General features: G+C 39.1%; 1 protein-coding gene across 2 annotated transcripts; it reads right to left on the bottom strand.

Moving 5' to 3' along the window:
• Positions 1-1,240: 1,240 nt before the first annotated feature.
• On the bottom strand, positions 1,241-25,815 carry bbs4 (Bardet-Biedl syndrome 4). Of its 2 annotated transcripts, XM_031897929.1 has the most exons (17): positions 25,718-25,815; positions 24,870-25,045; positions 23,504-23,546; positions 20,921-21,000; positions 19,875-19,938; positions 19,583-19,694; positions 12,626-12,698; positions 12,238-12,291; positions 11,514-11,641; positions 9,713-9,767; positions 9,167-9,235; positions 7,457-7,609; positions 4,243-4,414; positions 4,072-4,141; positions 3,010-3,148; positions 2,666-2,873; positions 1,241-2,052 (listed from the first exon to the last, which is right to left on the bottom strand). In XM_031897929.1, the coding sequence occupies exons 2-17, from the start codon at positions 24,891-24,893 to the stop codon at positions 1,946-1,948; spliced, it is 1,551 nt and encodes a 516-aa protein (XP_031753789.1). In that variant the 5' UTR covers positions 24,894-25,045; positions 25,718-25,815; the 3' UTR covers positions 1,241-1,945.

Genomic DNA, 25,815 nt, shown 5'->3' with positions numbered 1-25,815 from the left:
CCCAGACTCACCAATTCAAAGTATTCAAGTTTTTTTCATTCAAATTAGTTTTCCATATTAATAAGCAAGCATTCGATTTTTTTTAAATGCAAGTTTATTCATGTATCCTAGTTATGTCATCAATACTAATCACAATTTCATATAAAAATTAAGAACTCCCTATTTTATAATATTCAATATCACCTCTGAATAAAAGTATTTTAATTGCGCTACATTTATAATTTGGTATTAACTATAGTTCTATAAGGGTGAAGTGAGAGATAATTATCAATTGATATGAAAAGTGACCACTGGCGTCTATGTTATAGACTCTATAATTCAGTTGGAGTTTAGGCTTAGTTGGTCCCCTTTATAGTGAACCGCAGCACACGTCTTAGCATGCTATATCAAGTGTCAAACCTGGCACTTTGTTTCTTTAAAGGAGAACTATACCTCCAGGTGCAAAAAGCACCCATAACTATCACTGCCTAGACCTCCCTTTTCTCTCTCTTATCGCATAGTTTTTAAGTTTAATGACCATCCCTATCTCTAACTGCTAGCTAATAATGCAGAGAAGCGCAGCCCCCTACTTGCCCGACAGATTCATATTCTCACAGGCTGAATACACTTCGGGTCTCTCTACCAATACGAACCTGCTTGCGCATGCACAGTTAAAGCGGATTTCCTGCTACCTCCAACTGTGCATGCGCAAGCAGGTTTGTATTGTTAGAGAGACCTGAAGTGTCTTCAGTCGGTAAGAAGATGTCGGGGAGGTACGCGGCTGTGCTTCTCTGCATTTTTAGTTAGCGGTTAGAAAGAGGGACAGTCATTAAACTTGAAAACAATGCTATGAGGGAGAGGTGAGAGGGGTCTAGTCAGTGATAGTTATGGGTTCTCCTTTAAGTTAGCGGCTTCAAACCTCAGGAATGCCAGGAGCAGGAAGTGGGATATAAAAAAAATATCTTACATGTGTGGAAATAAATAAGCGACCCATCTATACAAAGCTCCATTTGATCTTTACAGAGGAATATGACAAATTTAGGAAATAATAAATTAATTATTCCTTTCCAATTATGACTGTCTGGGAAAAGATCATTTCTGGCTTCAGTCAAGCCTCAGAAACAAGACCTGTGGAAAGAGCAATTAGGATAGGAGCTACCCATTAGGTATTAAATAGCTCTACAGAGCCCCCATGACTAAGCCAAGACCAATAAAATGGACACACAAAGCTAAGAAGCAGTTCCTCAATGTGCATGTTCAGCAGAGTCCAATCCAGATTTAATGGCCACCACACAAAGGATTTTTAGCAGCTTTTTAGCACTAAATAAACATGTTAACTCCAGTGAATAGGAAATTGGAATTTATTCCTTAATCCAGAAAGTTACTGATTAAAATAAATAATACATTCATCTTAAATTTCCACACAAATTGAAGCTTCAGATTGCTTTAGTTTGGGACCAGTGTGCTATTAACAAGACCTAAATAGATAAATTCACATGGCTGTTTTAGTGACAGTGCTTGTAATTAAAATGCGTAGAGGGCCCTCTGAAATGACAGTGAGGGGCCACAATTCAGTTCATTATCACTGCTCTGGCAGGGCAGTATTACTGAACTCTTCTAATACCACATCATCTTTTCAAAAGGTAGCTGTGTATTCACTGTAACACTGCACATGTTCCTTCATATTGGTAATTAAACGTTTAAATAAATATTTGTGTGTTCTCCTTGAGCAGCTATTAACTCTTTTAGCAAATAATTCACTTCAGACTTAGCGGCAATTCCCCTTAGAATAGCATTTGTATTCCTCTAAAAGTGCCTACAGTTTTTCACTGGACATCTCTCACTAATTCCGTATGTGAATGTAGGTGTACAGAATCTTACACAGACTAACGGAAAGCTGTCTCTACAGAGCCCGTCAGATCTAACATCCCAAGGTCAGTCTTGGCATTATGTGTAGGACGGGTAGCTAGCTGTGACCTCTCCTGTAGTCTGGAGCAGTAGAACTGGTAAGTGATGGGTCTTCTGGCTCAAGCGGCAGAGAGGGATGTTTGGAGACTGTACTGATGGTGATCCCTTAAAAGCACAGAAAATGTCTGTCAACAATTACAATACTTCTAGGCTGAACAATTTTATTTTCCTAATTTTAAAAGAGAAGGAAAGGCTAGTAAAGAGTTAATCTCAAGCTGCAGGCATACCTTCAGTTCTCTCAATAGTACCCCTAAGTCTCCCCATATTTCTCCCATTCAGATGATCAGAAGCCTCATAGGAAAAAAATGCTGAGCTCTCTAAACTTGACCTGTAAAATTCCCATAATGCCATGCTCCTTGCACCAACACCAAGACCCCTGTACATGTGCAGTGTGTAACTATGAGGAAGCTTCCTGTTCATTGGCTCAGATCCACATTCCTAAGGGGGGGAGCAGGAGAGGGGAGAGAACTGCTCAGACAGGAATTACAAAGACAAGGAAGGAGACAAGAAATCCTGTTTCTTTTGATAGAAAACTCAGTGCAGCATTTGTGTGAGTGCTTATGGCTGTTTTTACATAGACCTTTCTGATAAAGCTTACTTAGTTTTTACCTTTCCTTCTCCTTTAACTGCACTTAAGCTACCACCTCTTTGCTAAGTTATGCTAGTGCTTTTTCTGTCTCGTCTAACTTGCAAGTCGTGTGACATTGCCATATCTCACCTGAAGATAGGCCACTGGCCTTGCTATATCCAGCTGCTGATGACATTGCTCTTCCCAGGGCCTGATTGGACCCCAATGGAGCCTGCTCAGCCCCAGGACCTTTTCCTGCTCCTCTCTGTTTCCCTTTTGGGTCTTTGGTCTGTCTAGTCCATACTAGGCTCTCCCCAACCTGCAGAGCAGCGCCCAATTTCTGAGCCATATCCACCATCTAATGTCAGATGTAGAGAGAAAGAAAAATAAGATTTTATATATATATATATATATATATATATATATATATATATATATATATACACATACATACACACATTTTCTGATGTGTACTTTACATCTTGTTCCCTTACCTCAGGGTCAAACTCTGTGGAAGTCTCCCTGAGAGCACTGACTTTGCGCTCAAGCTCCTGGTATTGACCCAAAGCTCCTTTCTTGTCTCCTTGGTTATATAGCAGAACTGCAAAATTCAGATTCACCAAAGGATCTGTCCTGGGACACAGTAAGATTAACAACAGGTAATCAATACAGGCTAGGGAAATGAACAGATCAGCATTCCAAGAGCTTAGGAAAGAAGAGCCTAAAGGGGTGGCTCACCTTCAAATTAACTTTTAATATGTTATTGAATGAACAATTCTTAGCAATATTTCAACTGGTCTTCATTTTTTATAGTATTCAAATTATTTGACTTTTTCTTAAACTCTTTCCAGCTTTTAAATAGGGGTCACTGACCCCAGTAGACAAAACAATATTGCTCTGTAAGGCTACATTGTTCTTTGTATTACTTATCTTTCTAAGTATTCATATTTGGACTCTAGCAGCTGCTAAAATTCCAAACTGAAGAGCTGAACAAAAAGCCAAATAATTTAAAAATCACATATAATAAAAAAATAAAAGACCAATTGCAAATTGCCTCAGATTATTACTCTCTACATCATACTTAAAGTTAACTTAAAGGTGAACAACCCCTTTAAAGACTGGATTGTGGAAACCACCAGGAAAACCATTAAGTGCTCATACACATGGGTGTGTTAGTGACGCGTTTTTACTGCTTCTTAAATGCTTTATAAATGCATAAAGAAACTGAAATAAAAAGCAAATTGAGCAATACTTATAAAAGTATATTCAAGCAGCTTGAAAATGCACTGCGGCTGCATTTATTATTATTTATATAGCGCCATCAATTTACACAGCGCTTTTGCTTTTATTTGTGCTTATTTCCACAGAGTAAAATCATGTACGCTCTCCATGTGTATATAAGTAAGGGCAACAGAGACCACAATGACAGAAACAGCATAAAGAATGCATAAATGACTGTAGGGAATAAATGGCCACCTATAAGGGCAAATTGTTTTTAAAATTTCCAAAAAAAAAATAAATAGATGGGGTATGATCAAACACTGTTCTGAACTCACTGATCCAGACTTGCTGCCTGCTGATATGAGCTCTTGGCATTTTCAATATCATCCAGATATGTGAGTGCCACTGAGGAGAGAAATATCATATTAATAATATTATTGACAGTGATTAAATAATTTGTAATAGAGTGTATAATTGGACTTGTGGGAGGTTTGTATGCTACGTACCTGCCAGCAACATGTAAAGGCCAGCATTACCATGGTGAAGAGAGATGGCTGCACTTAGGAAGTGGAATGCGGAGGCATACTGCTGCATGCTGAGATGGACTAGGCCCAAGTTATACAGAACTCTCCAGTCAAATGGGGACAGGTAAAGTGCACGCTTAAGACAACTAATGGCCTGCAAATGAGAAAGCAATTATCATGGACATGAAAAAGCCCTTCTAGCCCACACTGCCATCTTCTTCCAGTCTTCCATGCATTCCCTGCTGGGCTTAGGCAAAGGCATGTACAGTACAGAACTTTTCTTGGGGTTTCTGAACTGAGCATGCACCCTCCTAGCATTGGCACAGGGACTCCTAGGAAAAACAAAGTAGATGGAGGCATGGCATGCAGCAAACTGTACCCTGGGTTGGTGCATTTCTTGAAGAGGAGTACCAGCCCAAGAAAACAGGTAAGTGGACTAGGATCACTGGGGGTGACTAACATCTTGGTAGCCCCAATGTGCACTTGTTTTGGAACCACTCATTAAATAAGACAATATCAATGTTCACTATTTTCCAGGCATTTTATTTCTAAAAAGATACAGTGTTCTGGGTGCAAGAGATCACTACAGTATATACAATTACAGCACAATTTTGGCTACTCAGAGACATGATATTGTCCTTCAGCAAATTTAAAACTTGTAAGTCAAACTGATGTAAAGAATACAAGTAGCTTTTATAATGGAGATTATTTGCATGTTGAGATACAGGAAACATATTTTGTGTGGAACTTTCCTTCTCTACTTGTAAATAATTGGAAGCAGCCATACAACTGAAGAGTTGCACTGCTATAACATATGTTTTCACACTGGAGGTGCCCAAGGTGCTGTCTAGCAATAGTAAGGGATATTCTATTAAATTTTAACATGAATAGCCCAGGCAGATTACTAGAATAAATATGATGTCAGGGAACATAGCTAGATACTACATTTGACAGTTGAAAATGTTTATAAAAGTACAAAGAATAGAATTCATGTTCTGTTGCACTTAGCACATCTGTGTATGGTTCTTTACTGTTCTTTAGTGAAAAGTAAATATTACAACAGAGTGCAGTGCTACTAATCTCTGCCATAAACACTTCTCCTGTCTCTGCGCAATAAACCATGGATTTAAGTACTAAGGCTCATGGCCCACAGGGAGATTAGTTGGCCGTGGCTACTGTGGGCAACTAAACTCCTCGAAATGCCTTTCCACTGACAAAGTGAATCCATGATGGAATGGCATATGCCTTGCTTCCTTTTCCGAAGTCAAGCAGGAGTAAACTTTGCATGTTCGAAAAAACAAAACAATATTCATTGCCTTTTCACCAACAATTCACTTTGTTGCTTGTGGAAAGGCATTTTGGGAAGATTACTCGTCCGCAGTAGCAGAGATTTAACCTTAGGCAACTAATCTCCCGGTGGGACATCAGCCTAACAGAATGATCTTATACGGGCAGTGATGCAAGTTGTAATCCTCTTTGCTATGAAGATCTTTCCCTGCACCAGAATACAGCACAGTTAGCCTGTGACCTGATTCCCTTATTCAACCACTTGTTCTAACAACTTGCTATGCGTGGGCACTGTAAGGATAGATGTTAACAAACAGCAAGTCCTATGGATTGCTTTCCACTAGATTTGTATGGGTTAAACCAGTCTTATTTTATTACAATGCACAACTATTGCACATATACAATAATTGCTTACAGTGTTTTGCATGTGTGCATATATACAAAGCACAGTTTAATTTTTATAGAGAAAAAGGAAATCAATTTTAAAAATCTGAATTATTTGATTAAAATGGAGTCTATGGGAGACAGGCTTTCCCTAATTCAGAGCTTTCTGGATATCGCATTTCTGGAGAAGCGATCCCTTACCCGTAACTATATTTTTGGCTACATATATCAGTTGTACACATGGATTGTTTAAACAGTCCAACAGAGTTATTTGGTACAGCTTTATGGCAACAGCCCTGCAAATTGATATTCTACTGTGATTTTTAGTTTTTACTTTAAAGATCTAACTGAAATCATGTTGTCTGTAGTGCAGGCCCAGACTGGCAATATGTGGGTTTGGGCAAATGCTAGAGGGGCTGCTATAAGATGCCATAGACAGTCACTATTTAGTGGGCTGTTTTGGCCTCTGTGTACTTGAAATGTCAGAGCCTATTTTGAATCCCAGTCCAGGCCTGTTGTTGTGGGCCACAAACATCTACAGTGAGGAACATAAGTATTTGAACACCCTGCGATTTTGCAAGTTCTCCCACTTAGAAATCATGGAGGGGTCTGAAATTCACATTGTAGGTGCATTCCCACTGTGAGAGACAGCATTTAAAAAAAAATCAGGAAATCACATTGTATGATTTTTAAAGAATGTATTTGTATTGCAATGCGTATCAGTATATGTCATTTCTCAATGTAAAAGTACTTGAGCACATGATGAATTATGCAGGAGAAAGAAAACAGCCCAGCGGCAAAGTCAGTTCAAGAAGTACTTGCTTAGGTGGGTGTGCATGTTAATCATTCTGTAAGAAATATAGGTTTCTCCTGCTGGGGAGTAATCATTAGGGTGTCATTAGCAGGGAATAATGCAATAGCTGTTACATTCAGCTACTAACAGGTTCCTCGTTATATGCAATTTTAAACAAAGGTAACACTGTACTTCAAATGAAAAGGTTGTTTGCTTCCAAAGATAAAGTCTGGTGTGAATGACTTAAATAAGAACACAAATTAAAATAATGCCAAACCCAACATACCACATACCATACAACCAGACTCTAAGATATTCTGTGCACAATAACAAAATGGAGACGGCAGCTGAAATGTTTGATGCAGGTGCGAGTGTCTGGGCTGGGAAGCGTACCTTAAAGAACTCCATTAACTATTATTGGGTCTTATGTTTAAGATATTTAGTTACACTTTATCTTCTTAATTATGATATTCTTCATATCAGTGGCTTGCAAAGCAGTGACATAGCATCAAATCTGATGGCCGCTTAATTTGAGGGTCAGTCCTTATTTCTTGGAAATCTTGGAAATCCCCAATCTGTTACATCAAGGTTTTTATATATTTCTAATTCTGTTTAAGATAGCCTTGAAGGAAATACCAATCTACAAAGTTGGGCCTGAACCCAAAAAGTTTGAAGGCTCCTGTTCTTGATTATGAAAGGAGGTACAATATAAAATCATAAGAGCATACTTACCGCCACATACTTCTTTTTCCCATAAAAACACATGCCAATGTTATTCCACAAAGGGGAGCTTTCAGGGACACTGGAGGCTGCAACTCTGTACTTGCTGAGGGCTACATCATAATCTCCATGGGACTGCATCATACAGCCTGCTGCTAATATACCCTAAAACAGAGAATACTTTATGCAGTCAAGCCAAGTATGATATAGTACACAAGCTTGGCATTTAATCAACAAAAATTAAAATAATTACAGGCTGAGGCCAGATTGAGACCAATATCCCATTTAGACTGAACACTTATTTATTTATATTCCCAAATGTATATAAAAAGTAGACTATGCAAATAATGACACTAGGAATCTACAACACCTTTAGTAAATCACACTGCCTGAAACACACAGCTCGCTACAAATATACTTTGAGTCTTATTGGTGATGATTGCAGCAGTAAGAGAAGCATTAAAAAAAAATAGATAATATATAACATAGGTTCTTAATTGCAGGCCTGCTGGCTGGATATGGTGCTCCAAAGCATTTTAAGACAACCAGTTTATATAATTTGCCCTGAAAACATGTCTTCTTATGTACACAGAACATGAAATATGATGTATAGCACTAATATATTATTGCAGGCCTTACTGTGGCTTCTACAAAAAAAAAAACAAAACACATTAATTCTGTAGTGATGCTGATCCTGTTATCATGCAATCTATGTGCTTTTAGTGACTTGGTTACTGTGTTTTGTGTGGAAATTCAGTATAAATCTTAAATTTTGCTTAATGAAAAAATTTTTAAAGCAGATAATAATAAAGAGACAAATATAAAAAAAAGTACTAACATTAACAATGAAAAGTATGTATATACTGCAATAGAATTAAACTACTGCTGGTAAAAAGTTACAAATGGCGATGTGCAAACGTACATTCCCAAATTTCCCTTGCTAAATTTTGTTATTTGGCTACTAGAGCCCAATTTTATAATTCTTATTATTTACATTTATTTACAAAGCCCCAACATATTCCACAGTGCTTAACAATTAATGAATGTATACATCAAACATACAAATTACATACTTAAAACAACAGATTCCAGAGGGAAAAAAGCCCACTCTGAGGCATAGTCTAAGGCAGTGATCTCCAATCAGTGGCTCGTGAGCAACATGTGGCTTACCAACCCCTTGGATTTTGCTCCCAGTGGCCCCAAACCAGGTAGTTATTTTTGTATTCCTGACTTAGTGGCAAGTTTTGGTTGAATAAAAACAAGATTTACTACCAAATAAAGCCTCCTGTAAGCTGATATTGTGCATAGAGGCTGCCTAATAGCCAATCTTAGCCCTTTTTTTGGCACCTCCATGAACTTTTATGATGCTTGTGTTGCTCTCCAAGTCTTTTTACATTTGACAGTGGCTCACGAGTAAGAAAAGTTGTGGGCACCTGGTCTAAGGCAATAAATTACGTGAATAGAGGATGTGCATTCTGGAGCCCCTCAGCTGTTTGACTGCATCCCCAAATAGCCAAACTCCGGAGATGCAGTTCAACAACTGATGGGATGTAGGTAAGATAAATATCTAACAAAGTCACAAAATCGTATGTCCTCTTTAGACCAGTTTTTCAAGAAGGGGCCCCACTGATGATGGGGTTCAGAGCAAAAACTTTTTTACCATCTTCTAAATCTAAATATTTTGAGAAACCTGCTGCTATGACTGCAGAATGTTTACCTTACCTTATAATTACTAGGGTCATATGTGAGAGCATTCCCAAGGTATTCAAAAGCTTTCTGGAACAACCCATTCTGTGGATAAGCATAATATGAAAAGTAGAAAGAAATGAAACTGTCAAGCAAACAAACAAAGTAGAATTATCAAAGGTTTGTGTGGATTATAACAGGAGCCTATGCAGGCCAATCTGGAGAGGACATGGCAGATAAGGTACCAATTTGGTCTGAAGGGAAATTAAACAGCTCAAATCTGCTGTTGTATGGCCAGCTAGATAGCACTTACATAGCCAAGAGCAGAATAAACAAGGAACTGGGACAGGTATGATCAAGATATAAAAGGCACAGAGATGCTGTATGTTGGACTGCTATTATAAGGGCTATGCATATACTATGTAACTTTATACTATATACTACGTTATGTTAATCCTTTGTTTGGATGTATTACTATTCAAACTATTACAGTTAGATCTAAAAAAATAAGGAAAGAAGAATTCAGGTAATACTGCACTCTGATATGATTTGGACAAAACAATTAATGTAGAAAACACAGACCTGCAGGTACAGCAATCCCAGTGTTGTTAATAGCTCAGTGTTTTCTGGAGAAAGCCTTTAAAAAAAAAATACAAACATTTCATATAAAGTTAACATATGCATTTGTCTAAAAAGTAAAGAACAATAGCAACATTAATGTGTTTATTTGTTCTTATTTATTTTCTTTTTTGATTTTATTTCTGCTTTTGTTGATAGAAAAACAATAAAATTTTACCTTTAAAAAAAAAAAAAAAAGTAAAGAGCAAAATATGCCCCAGTTAATAGGATCAGCTTCTGGTGCTTTCAAATAACTACAGTCACTCCAAATAACAGTTCATGGGTCCACTCTCCTTGTAAGAGGTATATACCTATAGCCAATGCTAAAAACATACCAGCTACAAGAATGTAATTGAAAGCATCATGAGAAACCATATTGTTAGAAACATCAACTATTCTACCATAACCCAATATTCATAACCCTTCAGGCTTATGGCACAGCACTGGTATCTACCTGGAACTGTGCACACAGTGGACAGAAAGTGCACACAAGTGTCTTCTGGACATAATCCAACCCATGCACACATTGATAGGCAGATTTCAGTACTATCAATACACAAACATATATAGTAACATAGTAACATAGTAACATAGTAAGTTGGGTTGAAAAAAGACATACGTCCATCAAGTTCAACCATAATGCCTATACCTAACCTGCCTAACTACAAGTTGATCCAGAGGAAGGCAAAAAACCCCATCTGAAGCCTCTCTAATTTGCCTCAGAGGGGAAAAAATTCCTTCCTGACTCCAAGATGGCAATCGGACCAGTCCCTGTATCAACTTGTACTAAGAGCTATCTCCCATAACCGTGTATTCCCTCACTTGCTAAGAATCCATCCAGCCCCTTCTTAAAGCTATACAGGTGACAAATGTGTGCCATAAGCCACTTGGAATCTTTTGGGAGTTTTACTTACTCATGCCAGCCTCCCACATAACTTTAACCCTGGCTGCCACAGTGAGTGATCAGTAATGGTTTTAAAGTTATTTCTAAATGTAATTAAATTTAAATCAGTATTTGTTTTTGGGAGTCCTTTGGAAACACAACAGAAGACTAACATTATAAATAGGTTTTGTAATACAGATCTCCCCCAAAAGGCCCCATGACAGTCTGGCGATTTTCTTAGGAGATACAGTAAATAAACAAGGAACAGCAAGACATAACCAGACAAAATCAGTACATTACAAAAATAACAAAGTCAAGTAGAAACAGAAATAATAACCTTAACAGTTTACTAACAGCCTGTACAAACACATAATGCCAAACTACGTCCACACAATTTTTATAATAAATTCAGCAAGAACAGTCCTGAGTTTATTATCTCTTAAAAGTGAAGAGAGCTGTACACTTTTGGTTTATATATTCCAAAAGGAAATATAATTTAGAGTTGCCATTCTTTATCAGATAGAACAGACAAAGAGCAGGAATGTCCCTATGACTTCTGACTATAAGGGCTCTGGCACATGGGGAGATTAGTCGCCCAGACAAAACTCTCTGTTCGCGGGCGACTAATCTCCCCGGATTGCCATCCAACCGGCAAAAATGTAAATCGTCGGTGGGATGGCATACGCGGTGGCACAATTTCACTGAAATCATGCAAGATGCCTCGCGTTTGTCATCCCACCGGCGATTTACATTTTCGCTGGTGGGATGGCATTTTGGGGAGATTAGTCGCCCGAGACACAGGAGATTTGTCGCGGGCGACTAATCTCCCCGTGTGCCAGAGCCCTAAGCCTGCATAATGTAGATAAAGAATATATAACTCACTGCAGCGCCTGCGTGAATGTTTGAATAGCACCATCTATGTCTCCCTCTTGAAGCTGTATCTTTCCAAGAGTGATAGCACTGAGATCCTGTCTGTGCAGCTGCAGAGCCAGAGTCAGTTGCTCCTTACTCTGTAGAGGAAGACAAGGGGAAAAAAAAAAAAAAAGATATCCTTTTAGATGGAAATTTCAGACCTGACACATGCAATCTGTAAGGCTGCTGTGATTATCACAATGATTACTTACTTGCTTAAATGTAATGACACCATTTTGGGCATTTGCAAGCAACATTTGATACTTCCTGAAAACACACCATCAGAACCCCAGAATCATCTCCTACTGACCTGCAATGCTGCCTATATGTAATTTTTTAGCAATTCTTCCCCAAAAACATGCATGCTTTTAAGAAGAGGAATATGTAAAAAGTCACCTCTACTGAATTTTGCAGATAATTATGTTCTACAATGAATGCCTGGTGATTTTAGCCAGGTTGTCGGCAGGCAAAACACCAGAAAGCATGCACATTATGCATGTGTTTTATTCTTATTTCCAAATAAATAAATAAAGTGTAAATTGCATTACATGTCACTTATTTCTAATCAATATCTGAAAATGGTATTTAAATCCTGCTTTACAAAGAATTTGCTTAGCCTGCTCTCTAACTGTAGTCATTTTTAAACACAAAACAACAAAATGTTGGCATCATTCCCTTTCATTTAAGCCCCTACCTTGCTCAGATCTTTGAGAAAAAGGTAGCAGACACCGAGATTGTGACATATCTCCTGCAAAAATAAATACAGTGCTGACAAGAATAAAAAGGACCTTTAACATGACATCTGTATCAAGGAACACATATAACAACACATACAAATGTCCCACTTTAATACCACAAACCAAACTATACTAGCTCATTTTTACCCCTCATCTCTGTTTGCTATGTGCGCACAGTAAACAACTGTACATGAAAGAATGTCTAGCACACTTTGGATTGTTAAATTCAATTCCAACTATAAATGATAATGTAACAATGTCTGTGCTAAAACTAGCCACCATTTTATAACTCCCATCAATAGGCTTGCAATTAAAGATGGAAAGAAGAAATATTTCAAAACGTACCCAATCCTTTTGATTAAGTCTTGCTGCCTCGTTGTAAACCTCAACAGCTGCTTTATGCTTTCCCAATAAAAACCTGAAATAAAGGAGGATTAAGGGAGAAAATGAAACCCTAATATTTTTACCCTGATGATATATATATCTCTTTAAAACACTTACATTATTAATTATCTTTTCATTTTCCATGCAGTTATTTATTTCCACTTTTTATCTAAAATGCTGTGTGTGATCAGCAAGTTTCTGGAATATTACATTTAAAATGCTGATATCCAAAGTTATTGCAATTCCTAATTACTGATACTGCAAGATTATAGTCCAGTCTACGATCAGCAACCTATAACTTTACAGTCTTCAGTCATGGATAGGGACATTTCCTCCCACTAAAGCACAATAAAATTGACCAACTACCGGTTTATTTACCAACCTCAGCAACCAACTTCTGGTTAGACCAGGGATCCCCAACCTTTTATACCCATGAGCCACATTTAAATTGAAATGACAAGCATGAAAAGGTTCCTGGGGGTGCACATAAGAGCTATAATTTGCTACTTAATAGACCCTATGTGAACTGGCAGCCTATAGAAGGCTCTGTTTGACATTATACTTGGTTATTATGCAACCAAAACTTGCACCTAAGACAGGAATTCAAAAACAAACACCTGCTTTGAGGCCACTGGGAGCAACATCCAAGGGGTTGGGGAGTAACATGTTGCTCACGAGCCACTGGTTGGGGAACACTGGGTTAGACTATCATCTGACCAATAAGACATTTGCTTTTAAATGGGTAACCTGTAACTGCTAGCTGCTGATTGGTTGTCTGCACAACTGCGGAGTGGTAGGCTTCTATCTGTATCCTGGATTCCTGTGGCACAGATACATGTGCAATTAAGCAATATGAAATGACATGCACTGTTCTAGTTCACATTTCAATTTGTGTAGATATGTTTTCTCTTGTTAATATACAGCATAATGTTACTGTACTATAGGGAAGTGGTCTCCCAATGAGGTGCAGCTTGAAGGCCAGTTATTGTAATCCCTGTAAACCTTTATTCTGGGGCTACCAAAGTTAGCACTAGAAATGGAAAATGCACTGAATTGGATACATTTTGTCAATTCCAGGTACCGGTTCTGTGATTGACAATATCAAAAATTGATTTGACACAAGCATTACAGCTTTAGCTTCAGTGAAAAATGAAACTAGGTAAATAGATAGGCTGTGCAAAATAAAAAATGATTTCAATATAATTGGTTGGCCAAAAATGTACTCCATAAAGGCTGGAGTGAACAGATATCTTACATAAAAGCCACAACTCAACTTCCTCCTTTGTAGCTCTCTAACCTGAAATTACCCAATCAGTGGTATATGGGGGGCATTTGGGACAGAACTGTTTGCTTTTAAATCTGACCTGTCAGTTATATACTATTTGGCCCTCCCTTAAAGCTGGCTCTACAAGTACCAATAAAATCGTACAAAACCTAATTTTCTGACCACATGTGGGCTCTGAATTATTGCCCCAAAAATTTTTGTACCATGAAGATTGTTGATTTAGTAGATTGTCCAGGTTAGAAAATTTTGGTCTGCTAAGGAAAAAAAAAATCTGTGAATGTATTTTGTATCAGATGAAATCCTTGGGGGGCCTAAAAAGTAAGTCACTTGGAATGACTGGTGTCTGCCAACTATTTCATGTTCAGAACATCAACTTTGATTTGTATTTTAAGGGCTTTTTCCTACGATTTCAGTCCAAATGTGAGTTTCAGATCATTGCATTTAAATGTATCACCAATATACATAGTAACATAGTAAGTTGGGTTGAAAAAAGACATACGTCCATCAAGTTCAACCATAATGCCTATATATAACCTGCCTAACTACTAGTTGATCCAGAGGAAGGCAAAAAACCCCATCTGAAGCCTCTCTAATTTGCTGCAGAGGGGAAAAAATTCCTTCCTGACTCCAAGATGGCAATCGGACCAGTCCCTGGATCAACTAGTACTAAGAGCTATCTCCCATAACCCTGTATTCCCTCACTTGCTAAGAATCCATCCAGCCCCTTCTTAAAGTTATATAATGTATCAGCCAGCACGACTGATTCAGGGAGGGAATTCCAGAACTTCACAGCTCTCACTGTAAAAAATCCTTTCCGAATGTTTAAATGGAACCTCCCTTCTTCTAAACGGAGTGGGTGCCCTCGTGTCCGTTGGAAGGACCTACTGGTAAATAAAATATTAGAAAGGTTATTATATGATCCCTTTATATATTTATACATAGTTATCATGTCACCTCTTAAGCGCCTCTTCTCCAGTGTAAACAGACCCAACTTGGCCAGTCTTTCTTCATAACTGAGACTTTCCATACCCTTTACCAGCTTAGTTGCGCTTCTCTGGACCCTCTCTAACTCAATAATGTCCCGTTTGAGCACTGGAGACCAAAACTGAACAGCATATTCTAGATGGGGCCTTACCAGCGCTCTGTAAAGGGGAAGAATAACCCCCTCCTCCCGTGAATCTATACCCCTTTTAATACAGCTCAAAATCTTGTTTGCCCTTGCAGCTGCTGCCTGGCATTGCTTGCTACAGCCAAGTTTATTATCTACAAGGACTCCAAGGTCCTTCTCCATTATGGATTTGCCTAGTGCAGTCCCATTAAGGGTATACGGGGCTTGCATATTTTTACATCCCAGGTGCATGACCTTACATTTATCCACATTAAATCTCATCTGCCACTTAGCTGCCCAGATTGCCAGTTGGTCAAGATCCTGCTGCAGGGATGTCACATCCTGGATAGAATTGACTGGTCTGGAGAGTTTTGTGTCATCTGCAAACACTGATACATTACTCATAATACCCTCCCCTAAGTCATTTATGAACAAATTAAACAAAAGTGGACCCAGTACAGAACCCTGAGGGACCCCACTGAGGACCTTATTCCAAGTAGAGAATGTACCATTAACAACCACCCTCTGTACCCGATCCTGTAGCCAGTTTTCTATCCATGTGCAAACGACCTCACTAAGACCAATAGACCTTAGCTTAGAAAGCAGTCGTTTGTGGGGAACGGTATCAAATGCTTCGGCAAAATCCAAATAGATTATATCTACTGCATCCCCACTGTCCAGCTTCTTACTTACCTCATCATAAAAAGCAATTAAATTGGTCTGACATGACCTGTCCTTCATAAAGCCATGCTGATTACTGCTCATAATGCCATTCTCCACTACATAATTTTGTATGTGATCCCTTAACAAGCCTTCAAATAACTTGCCCACCACGGATGTCAAACTTACAGGCCTATAATTGCCAGGCTGAGATCTTACTCCCTTTTTAAATATGGGAATGACATTCGCCTTCTTCCAATCCCTAGGTACCATACCTGATGAAAGCGAGTCTGAGAATATCAGAAACAAGGGCCACTGCAATTCTGCCCCTAGCTCTCTCAGTACCCGAGGGTGTATTCCATCTGGCCCAGATGCCTTGTTTACATTTATCGTGTGTAACCCTTTAAGCACCATATCCTGTGCCAACCACTGTGTAGTTGGAGCTGAGGCAACAGTGAAGCTATTGGGTGGGACTTGGCCCACTGGCTGCTCTACTGTATACACAGAAGAAAAGAACTGGTTAAGCACATCTGCCTTTTCTGTATCCGCTGTAACCATATTGTTATTATAACTCAATGGGGCCACACCCTCAACCTGCATCTTTTTACTATTAATATACTTAAAAAACTTTTTGGGGTTAGTCTTTGCCTCGGCCGCAATGCGCTCCTCATTTTCTATCTTTGCGTTCCGGATTGCTGTTTTACAACACTTGTTACAGTGTTTATATTCACTAAACGCAGCTACTGTCCCCTCTGACTTATATTTCTTAAAAGCTTTCCTTTTTCTCCATATTAACTTCTTTACCTCAGAGTTAAGCCACATAGGGTGATTCTTAACACTTCTACTTTTTCTTATTAATGGAATGAATTGAGAACAGTAATGATTTAATATCATTTTAAATGACAACCATTTCTGCTCTGTGTTTTTATCAGAAAACATAATGCCCCAATCTATGCCCTGAAGCGCTGCCCTTAAGGAGCTAAAATTTGCCTTCCTAAAATTCAGTGTCTTTGTTGCCCCCATGTAAATGTGTTTCCTGCACCAAACAACAAATGAAATAACATTATGGTCACTATTACCCAGGGGTTCAACCACTTGCACATTTGCTATACGTTCTGGGTCATTAGAGATCACTAGATCTAGTATAGCATGGTTCCTGGTTGGCTCCTCAACAACTTGTGACATAAAGTTGTCATGCAGCAAGTTTATAAACTTGTTCCCATTTACTGTGCTGGCAGTACTATTGCTCCAGTCAATATCAGGGTAATTAAAATTCCCCATTATTATCACTTGCCCCAAACTAGCAGCCTTTTCTATTTGCAACAGGAGCTGGGCCTCCTCCTCTTCGCTTACATTAGGGGGTCTATAGCATACCCCTACAATTAGTTTGGTAGATTCTTTACTATCTGTGAGAAGCTCAACCCATAAGGATTCAGCTCCCTCTGTTACCCCCATCACTTCCTCCTTAATATTTGCTTTTAATTCCTGCTTAATGAACAGACACACTCCTCCTCCTTTTCTATTGCCCCTGTCCCTCCGAAACAATGTATACCCCCCAATATTAACTGCCCAGTCATGAGACTCATTCAACCAAGTTTCAGCAACGCCAATCACATTATATTTCCACTCCAACGCTAGTACCTCCAGCTCTCCCATTTTACCAGTTAGACTCCTTGCATTGGTAAACATACATTTAATACTGGTTCCGGCGTGAGAATGACGTGTAAACAACTTATGGGCCTCCCTGCCATTATCAGTATCCCGAAGCAAGTCTCCTCCCCTATTTTCCCTTACTATGCCCACTACCTCATCTATCCTGTCTACCACAGAATTTCCCACTGCACCCTCCCCCCCACTCCTAGTTTAAAATCTCCTCCAACCCGCTAGCCATCTTTTCCCCCAAAGCAGCTGCCCCATCATCATTGAGGTGCAGCCCATCCCTGGCAAAGAGCTTGTAGCCGATTGAGAAATCAGCCCAGTTCTGGAGAAACCCAAAGCCCTCCTCCCTGCACCAATCTCTCAGCCACGCATTAATCTCTCTAAGCTCCCGCTGCCTTCTTAATGTTGCTCGTGGCACAGGTAGTATCTCTGAGAAAATTACCTTGGAAGTCCTCGCCCTCAAACGAACGTTCATTGAAAGAAGACTTAAATCTGAAGGTGTATGTCCACCTTTAGTCATTCAAGTGACTAACTAAGAGGTTAAAGACCTGAAAAGAGGTGGTGTTCTGGCTATTATGTTAGACATCTCCTTACTCCAGCCTTTACAGATTACATTTTCGGTTAACAAACTATATTAAAAACATTTTTGATTTTGCACAGTCTATGTATTTACCCAGTTTTATTTTTACACTCAACTGTTCCTTTAAGAAAATGTTAAATAAAATGAAGTTGTAGTAACTGCTTTCATACAACATCAGAAACAAGAACTCGCAGGGGCATTGAAAACTTACAATTTTATGCTGCTGACCCTTAATGTAAATTACATGTCTCAACACCACATGTTTAAAATTCTCTGGATGTTCCAAGACACCAACAAGTAACCTGTAGGTAAGCAGTGGTGTGCCTTTAAATTAAAACCTTGCAGAGACACATAGGACAGTTGCCAGCTGTTGCAGCATAATCTCTAGCAGTTTTGTAATCTCAGAAGAGGATTAACTAAGAAAAGATAAAGACACTTAAAGAGTGAAAAGGTAGAAGAGGGAAGGAGTCGCACATAAAACATGTTCAAAAAGACCTTAATACTGGATGAAACACTTTTTAAAATATTTACCACAGAAAGAAGTATCCCTTAGGAAATGAACTGTAAATTTCACATATCTTGCTTGTTTTATTTGACAACTCTGGGTTCATCTTTTCATGTTAACTTAAAAGGGATCACATGTATGTCAAATTGTCTATTGTTTAGTAAAAACGCCACACTTTTGGCTCACCAAATTAAATATTTACTTAGTCACACTTACTTCACATTTTCTATCTGTTTTCTTAAACAGGCAGCCATCTTTAAAAAAGTATTCTCCCTTCCTTTCCCTCCTTGCTTCATACTGCAAATGTGTTTCATTCCCTCCCCCCTCCCCTCTGGCAGATCCGCTTCTGATTGGCTGGTGGGCATGTGTAGCTCAGTCCGGTCAAAATATTTCAGCCAGCAAAAAAAGTAAAGTGCAAGCAGGACTTAGCCCTTGCGTGTTTATTCAAAATGCAACGTTTCGGGGGCGTACCCCTTCGTCAGGCATACCATTTTGAATAAACACGCAAGGGCTAAGCCCTGCCTGCACTTTACTTGTTGTGCTGGCTGAAATATTTTGACCGGACTGTGTGGAGAGTGCTGACTCTCTAGGCTGTGCACCAAGAGGTAATTCTCTGGAGGAGGTATGGGTGTGCTGGTGTAAATATTTTTCCATGTGTAGCTCAGAACAGGAGACAGGATCAAGTTACACACATGTGAATTGCTACTGAATCTTCTAAAAATCCCATAGGAAAGAATAGAACATGGTTGGGTTTTTATATACTAAGCTCCCCTATATGTCAAATATGTATCATTTATACAGTACTAAGTATCCAGTACTATGTATGTTTTATATTATTATATACTTGATTTAAGTACTTGGTGTTAATTCTACATGCCCAAGGGTATGTACTACGGGCATGTAGTTTGTATTCAGCAGTTTCAACTGGCTAGCATAATTTGGTTTTAGAGTGTTTTACACTCTGCAACTATCATAACCAATCATTTATTATGCTGTCATTGCTAGTCATGTGTTTTCAAAAACATTCTTTTGTACTTGCTAATAGGTAAGGGAACAGGATAAAAAAGAAAAGGAGATGAACAGAAATTTTTTTAGGAGGATCATATATATATTTATCTTACAGAGATCGAGCAACTTGTTTCAGGTTATCAGAGCTGGTGGGATTCAGGACTGCGCATGTCTGGAAGAGCTCAAGGGACTCTTGAATTTTTCCTTCCAGTCTGAGGATTAATGCTAGAAAAAAAGGTACGTAAGTGACAGATGGTAAGAAATGGAGAATAAGTGGCAGAACTAAATGAGAAAATAAAATAAAAGGTTGATGTAAAGCAAAGGGAAGGACAAATGAAAGGGAATAGAAGAATAGAACAAATAGGAAATGAACAAGGGCAATTCAAATATAGGAGTGTCACTCACCTTGCACATAAACTGCATATTCACATACTCCCTGAGTGGCCTGCAGCTGCTCTTTAATCACTGCCTGAAAAAGTGCAACATTTTACATCTAGTGCCTACAGCCAAATACACTACACACAGTTTGTTCAAACAGCAAGTGAGATGAGATATTTTGAATCCAAAGAGTATGATTTTATGGCAATAAGCTTACTTTCTTGTTCTTATTTGGTGTTGTATTACAGATATCACTGATACAAAGATCAGGTCCCAAATGTAAGCAAAGTTGTACTAAGCAATCAAAATTTAGCTGTGATCAACAAACTTTCAAAAATCAGGTTTGACATAGATGTGCCCCAATGATTCAACCAGTTATAATCGTAACTCAGAAAATGCTGCATGCGGGTCATCTCCCAAATAGGGCATATTTCCTGTACAGGCAACGGCACATCCTACCACTCTTATGAGCGATGTTTAATATATTCTTTATAATTCCTACAAGTTGCATCTCACAAGTTGCTGTCAAAAATCTAATCTTTGTATCAGTGATAACTGCAAGGCAACATCATATAGAACAGAATATCTCATCTCACAATTCAGCACACAGGCTGTCACCATGATCACCTCCATCACATAAAATATCATTCAGAAGGCCATATAAAAGATTTGTATTTCAAAAATATAAATCAAATTTAACATACAGCTTTGCATCATGGTCTAATATCATTTGTAAAAAAAATGAAAAAAATGTTCTCCTACTTACAAATTTAAGACTATTCAAAATCACATTGGAAGTCCGTTATCTGTATGTTCATGTTATACCAACATTTGGAAAAAATAATCCCTTCTATATTATCCCCAAAACCTCATTACCTGAGCATTACAATATTCTGGAATATTTGGCTCGGCTTATTATGCAGTGCTTTTTGAAGCTGGGTTGCTCCTTGCTTGGATAAGGAAAATTGGTTGGCTACCTAATAGTCAGTGCATGTGACACGCACATAACTAAATGTAATTTACAAGGGAAATGCAGAACAATTCAGATGTAGAGAAAACTGATAACCCCTTACCTTACATGACTCATAATCCTTCCTGACATAGTGTAAATGGATCAGCCAGTTGCGTCTCTCCAGGATGGGAAGCTCCGGTACTGTGACAAAATTAAGTTGATATAATTTAGACATCATAGTTACTTGCCTTGTAATAAATTGCTGTGTGTGTTGGAATGGGAGACCAAACCTGATGTTAATGATGATACATTTTCAGTGTAATAGTATATGCACTATATTTATTTATCACATATATAAATTACATATATTATAGGGATGCACTGAATCCAGGATTCATTTCGGGATTTTTCAGGCCAAGATTTTGCCTTTTTCAGTAGGATTCATGGCAAATCCATGGTCCTGGCAAAAACGAATCCGAATACTTTAAATCAGCGTTTTTCAACCACTGTTGCCTGGTGTGCCGTAGGCAGGGCCGCAATTTTTACTTTAAAAAAAAAATCCGGGCCCTGTCATTGGTTGCGCCCCGTGTGTACGGGTGACGTCAGTACGCACGGGGCGCAACGTTATAAAAGGGCCTGTGTGCGGTCGCGTGTAGGCAGAAGTGCAGAGGCGGCGCGCGTGAGGGGAAGATGCTGCTGAAGCCGCCGAAGAGTAAAATGCTGCTGGGCACCAATGTATTAGGGGGGGCCACGGGGCACACTGACTTATGGGGGCACTGCTGCTAAGCACCAATGTACTAGGGGGGCTGGCTCTTGGCACCAATGTACTGGGGGGCACTGCTGCTGGGCACCAATGTACTAGGGGGACACTGCTCTTGGCACCAGTGTACTAGGGGGGCACTGCTGCTGGGCACCAATGTACTAGGGGGGCACTGCTGCTGGGCACCAATGTATAGGGGGCACTGCTCTTGGCACCAATGTACTAGGGGGGCACTGCTGCTGGGCACCAGTGTACTAGGGGGGCACTGCTCTTGGCACCAATGTACTAGGGGGGCACTGCTGCTGGGCACCAATGTACTAGGGGGCACTGCTCTTGGCACCAATGTACTAGGGGGGCACTGCTGCTGGGCACCAGTGTACTAGGGGGGCACTGCTGCTGGGCACAGAGTTAAATTTTTTAACATTTTCTAATGGTGGTGTGCCTCGTGATTTTTTTCATGAAACAAGTGTGCCTTTGCCCAAAAAAGGTTGAAAAACACTGCTTTAAATCATGTGTCTTTTTTTTTTTTTTAACAATTCTTTTATTGAGCATCACAGAAAGGAAAATTTGTACATTTGTAAACATGTAGTTACATTGCTTTGCCCAGTTTTACATTGAAATAAAGAAAATATAAAAAATAATAAAAAATGTTTATATAAATCAAATTAACAATGATGGTGTCAGTTTTCCCTCTATTACTGAGTTTTCTCTCTCATGTGTTCATACCTAGTCTATTGAGGAGGAGTTTCACAGGTATAGTAAGTATATATCATCCAGATCTATGTATTTGTCATGTTAGGGTCTAGTCGGCGATTGGGTCTACTTCTATCCAGGGTTCCCATACTTTGTAAAAATCATGTGTCTTTTTGTCACACAAACAAAGAACTTTTTGCCATGTGCTGTGCACGGTTCTTTTTAGCCCTTTGTTGCATTTGCAAATTAGGATTTGAATTCAGTTCGGTATTCAGCCGAATCCTTCACGAAGGATTGTAACATTCTGTACAAATATTTCTGAGAAGCTATTGGAAGGGGAAGGCTGAATTTAATGCCGAAGTTAAAGGAGAAGGAAAGGTAACAACTAAGTAAGCTTTATCAGAAAGGTCAATGTAAATACAGCCATAAGAACTTACAGTAATGCTGCACTGAGTCCTCTATCAAAAGAAACATAGGATTTCTTGTCTCTTTTTTTGTAAACATAATGTTCCAGTGTCTGACTTCCTCTCTCAGAAACAGCTTAATTCCCGGGGCCATAGTTTGCTCAGTTCTCTCCTTTCTCCTGCTCCCCCCTCCCCTCCCACCAGAATGCTAAGAACTATCCCCCCCCCTCCCTTAGGAATGTGTGATCTCAGCTATAATGGCTAGAGCTGCAGGCAGGAAGCTACATAAAATGGCAGCTGCTATTTTAAGCAAACGGAGAAAGCTTCTAAAGCTGTTTACTCAGCTATGGTTTCTGCAGAATAAATATATTTTGTTCATATATATTGTTCAAAGTGGCACTAATGTGGCAAATCTATTGGCAGTAAAATGCCAAAATGAATTTACTTCTCCTTTAAAGCCAGTGCTCGCAACAGAGAATAAAATTTGGCAAAGATGCTAATAGAATCCCACAACCCTATAAAGTGTGGGTCCTCCCACACTTCAAAGATATGTTGGCAGGATATTTGGCCCCTGATGAAATTTACCCTAGTGCATGTGTGTATGTTTTGTGAAAGGAAATGACACACAGTTAAATCCTGTAAATCACTATGTAATATGTAGGCTATACAAATAAAGGATGATGATGATGATAATAATAATAATAATATTAAGTCCTGGCAAAGAGTTTTAGCAGGCAGCTCATCGGTACCTTACATTTCACTTAAATATGCAAGTCATAAAGGCAGAAATAAAGCAAAAGTGCTTTGTTGTATTCGTATCCTAATTAAAATTCAACCCAAAACTCACCTTTCTGGACACGGGATTTTCTCAAACCAGATTCCTGAGGGACCTGTAAGAAAACAATGAGTCTTAGCCTTATTGTAAAAGGGGGAACTTTGAATGCTGCTGCCATCCAGCATAAACCACTGGTGTTCAAAAAACACCTTTCCGTCTGTTACCGATTGTAATAATATAATAAAACTTGAATACAAAGTGGATAGCAAAATAAACACACTAAGCCTACCAATATATTTATGTTGAATACAGACTCCCTTTGTTAAAGTAGACATGTTGGATAAATGGAAAAAACCCTAATTTTGTAGGCAATTATGAATAATAAATGGTGCTGGTTTCCCTTTTGGCTAGAAATGAATCCTATCTGTAAAAATGGCCCCTTTATTGGAGCTCCCTATAGATCCTATCAGTTCTCTGTCCCTGTTTTAAATGAAGGATGGGCGTGTCCTAACAGTCCCTGCCAGAAGCACAACAGGAGAGGGGGGAGAGCCAATCACAGCCCTGCACTCACACAAGCAAAGACAGGCTTCAGTACCCTATCAGGTCAGCCTAGCTGCTGATTGGTTCCTGTCCTACAGTGCAGGGTACTGAGAGCCATGGGCTCCCCTGCATATCCAGAGAATTCAGTCAGCAGGAAGTGGAACAGATGGGCGGGACTAGTGGGGTTTTTGTGGAATTTCTCATTAAATCAGTCCAAAACACAACTTTTTTTTACGCACAATCCTTCTATATCTAGAGGAGTATAATTCACTAGTACATTCTTAATTTTTATTTGATATGTCTCCTTTAAATTGTATAAAGGGGAATAATGCTGTTGGGTTAGGACAATGGCACACTGGATAATTCTGAGCTCAGTTGATGACGCCAAAATTCACATGAAAGCACAAGTGTACGTGTCAGACAACTGTTGCTTTACCATGTTTCATTATACATTATACTCATTCTGACAAAGAGTTTTTATAGATGAATATGTCCGCTTACTTATATGGTTTGTGGTACACCAGGCCTGAAAAACATTTCATTATGGCTTTTGAAGCTGTCATTTGTATTACTGGGATCAGCCTGTCCCCACTGGTGCCATTAATGGAAATGACAGGCTTCACTATTAGGTTCGGGAGCTTCTCCTTCAGTGTCATGGGCCAAAGAGAGAAAGAGGTATTATTAAGGCAATTAGCACTGTACTTATAACGTATATAACTACGTAATCGTAATAATTTATGCGTTTATAAAATGGTGGATACAAAAATCTCAAATTTCATCACTATAATAAGGGTATAAAGAAAGATGAAAAAATCCAGTGTAAAGCAGCGGGTTGGTTCGGTATCCTCATTACGTTCAAATTCCAATACTTGCTTCTTTTACCCTCCTATATACCTACCACTTCTTGCTGCTCCTCCGCCATCTCACCAAGTCTGTCTTTACAGTCGGAAATAGCGTTTGTCACCAAGGCAACCGAGACTGAGCTCCTCCACTCTGTGCGCCATGCAAAGAGACTCGACTAGAAACAAGATGCTGCACAATCGGTTCCCGCGTAATACAAACGTGGTGTTTACCCTGCGTGGCAAGAAACAGAAGCAGATTCCAGGTCCAACATCCCGCTCTGCTTATTTTGTTTTAGAATTTTTACATATGAATATATAGATAATCTGATTTGCTTGGTCTATGCAACTCTTTTTGAGCTTACATTTGAAAAGGGGCCTCCTATCTTGTACAAAAAAGTTATGTTCATAGTAATGCTTCTATAGTTTCAATAATACACGTCGGATAGTAATCAATCCAAATTTACACGCAATGGCCTTCTAGTAGGATAGCTGAAGTAGTGACTTTATGTAAGGAAGTTTTTCAAATGCAATTGCTTTACGAAGTTGCCACCTGGTTAACCACCAGTTAAATGATGCTTGATTACAAGGTTATTCATAGGATAGAAAGATAGGAAGGTCAGTATTGTTTTTCTGAAAAGGTGGACAGTGTGCTGGTTTCAGTGGCCTGAAAGCCATGGTTTCGGATGACTGCTTGACAGGTCAGGTGGCGGACCTGAGTTCCCTACCCTGTCCCAATTCCACTTGTATGGTTTGAAGAAACTGGCTGTGATTTTATATGTATAAGTGCATTCAAACCTCAGATTAGGGTTGCCACCTTTTCTGGAAAAAAATACCAGATCTTTCTGCCCTATTAATAACACTGACATCAAGCATCAATTTTACCAGCCAGGTGGCAACCACTTACCCAGAAACATCAAATAGGGGTAGATATTAGGGTTGACACCTCTGTAGGCTTCCTTCCCCAGACAGGGGGCATGCAGTGATGTCACAAGGGGCAGGGAG

Source organism: Xenopus tropicalis, chromosome 3 (assembly GCF_000004195.4).
Source record: "Xenopus tropicalis strain Nigerian chromosome 3, UCB_Xtro_10.0, whole genome shotgun sequence".
Lineage (NCBI taxonomy): Eukaryota > Metazoa > Chordata > Amphibia > Anura > Pipidae > Xenopus > Xenopus tropicalis.
The sequence above is the reverse complement of the archived record's forward strand: the minus strand, read 5'-3'. Positions and strand labels throughout refer to the sequence as shown.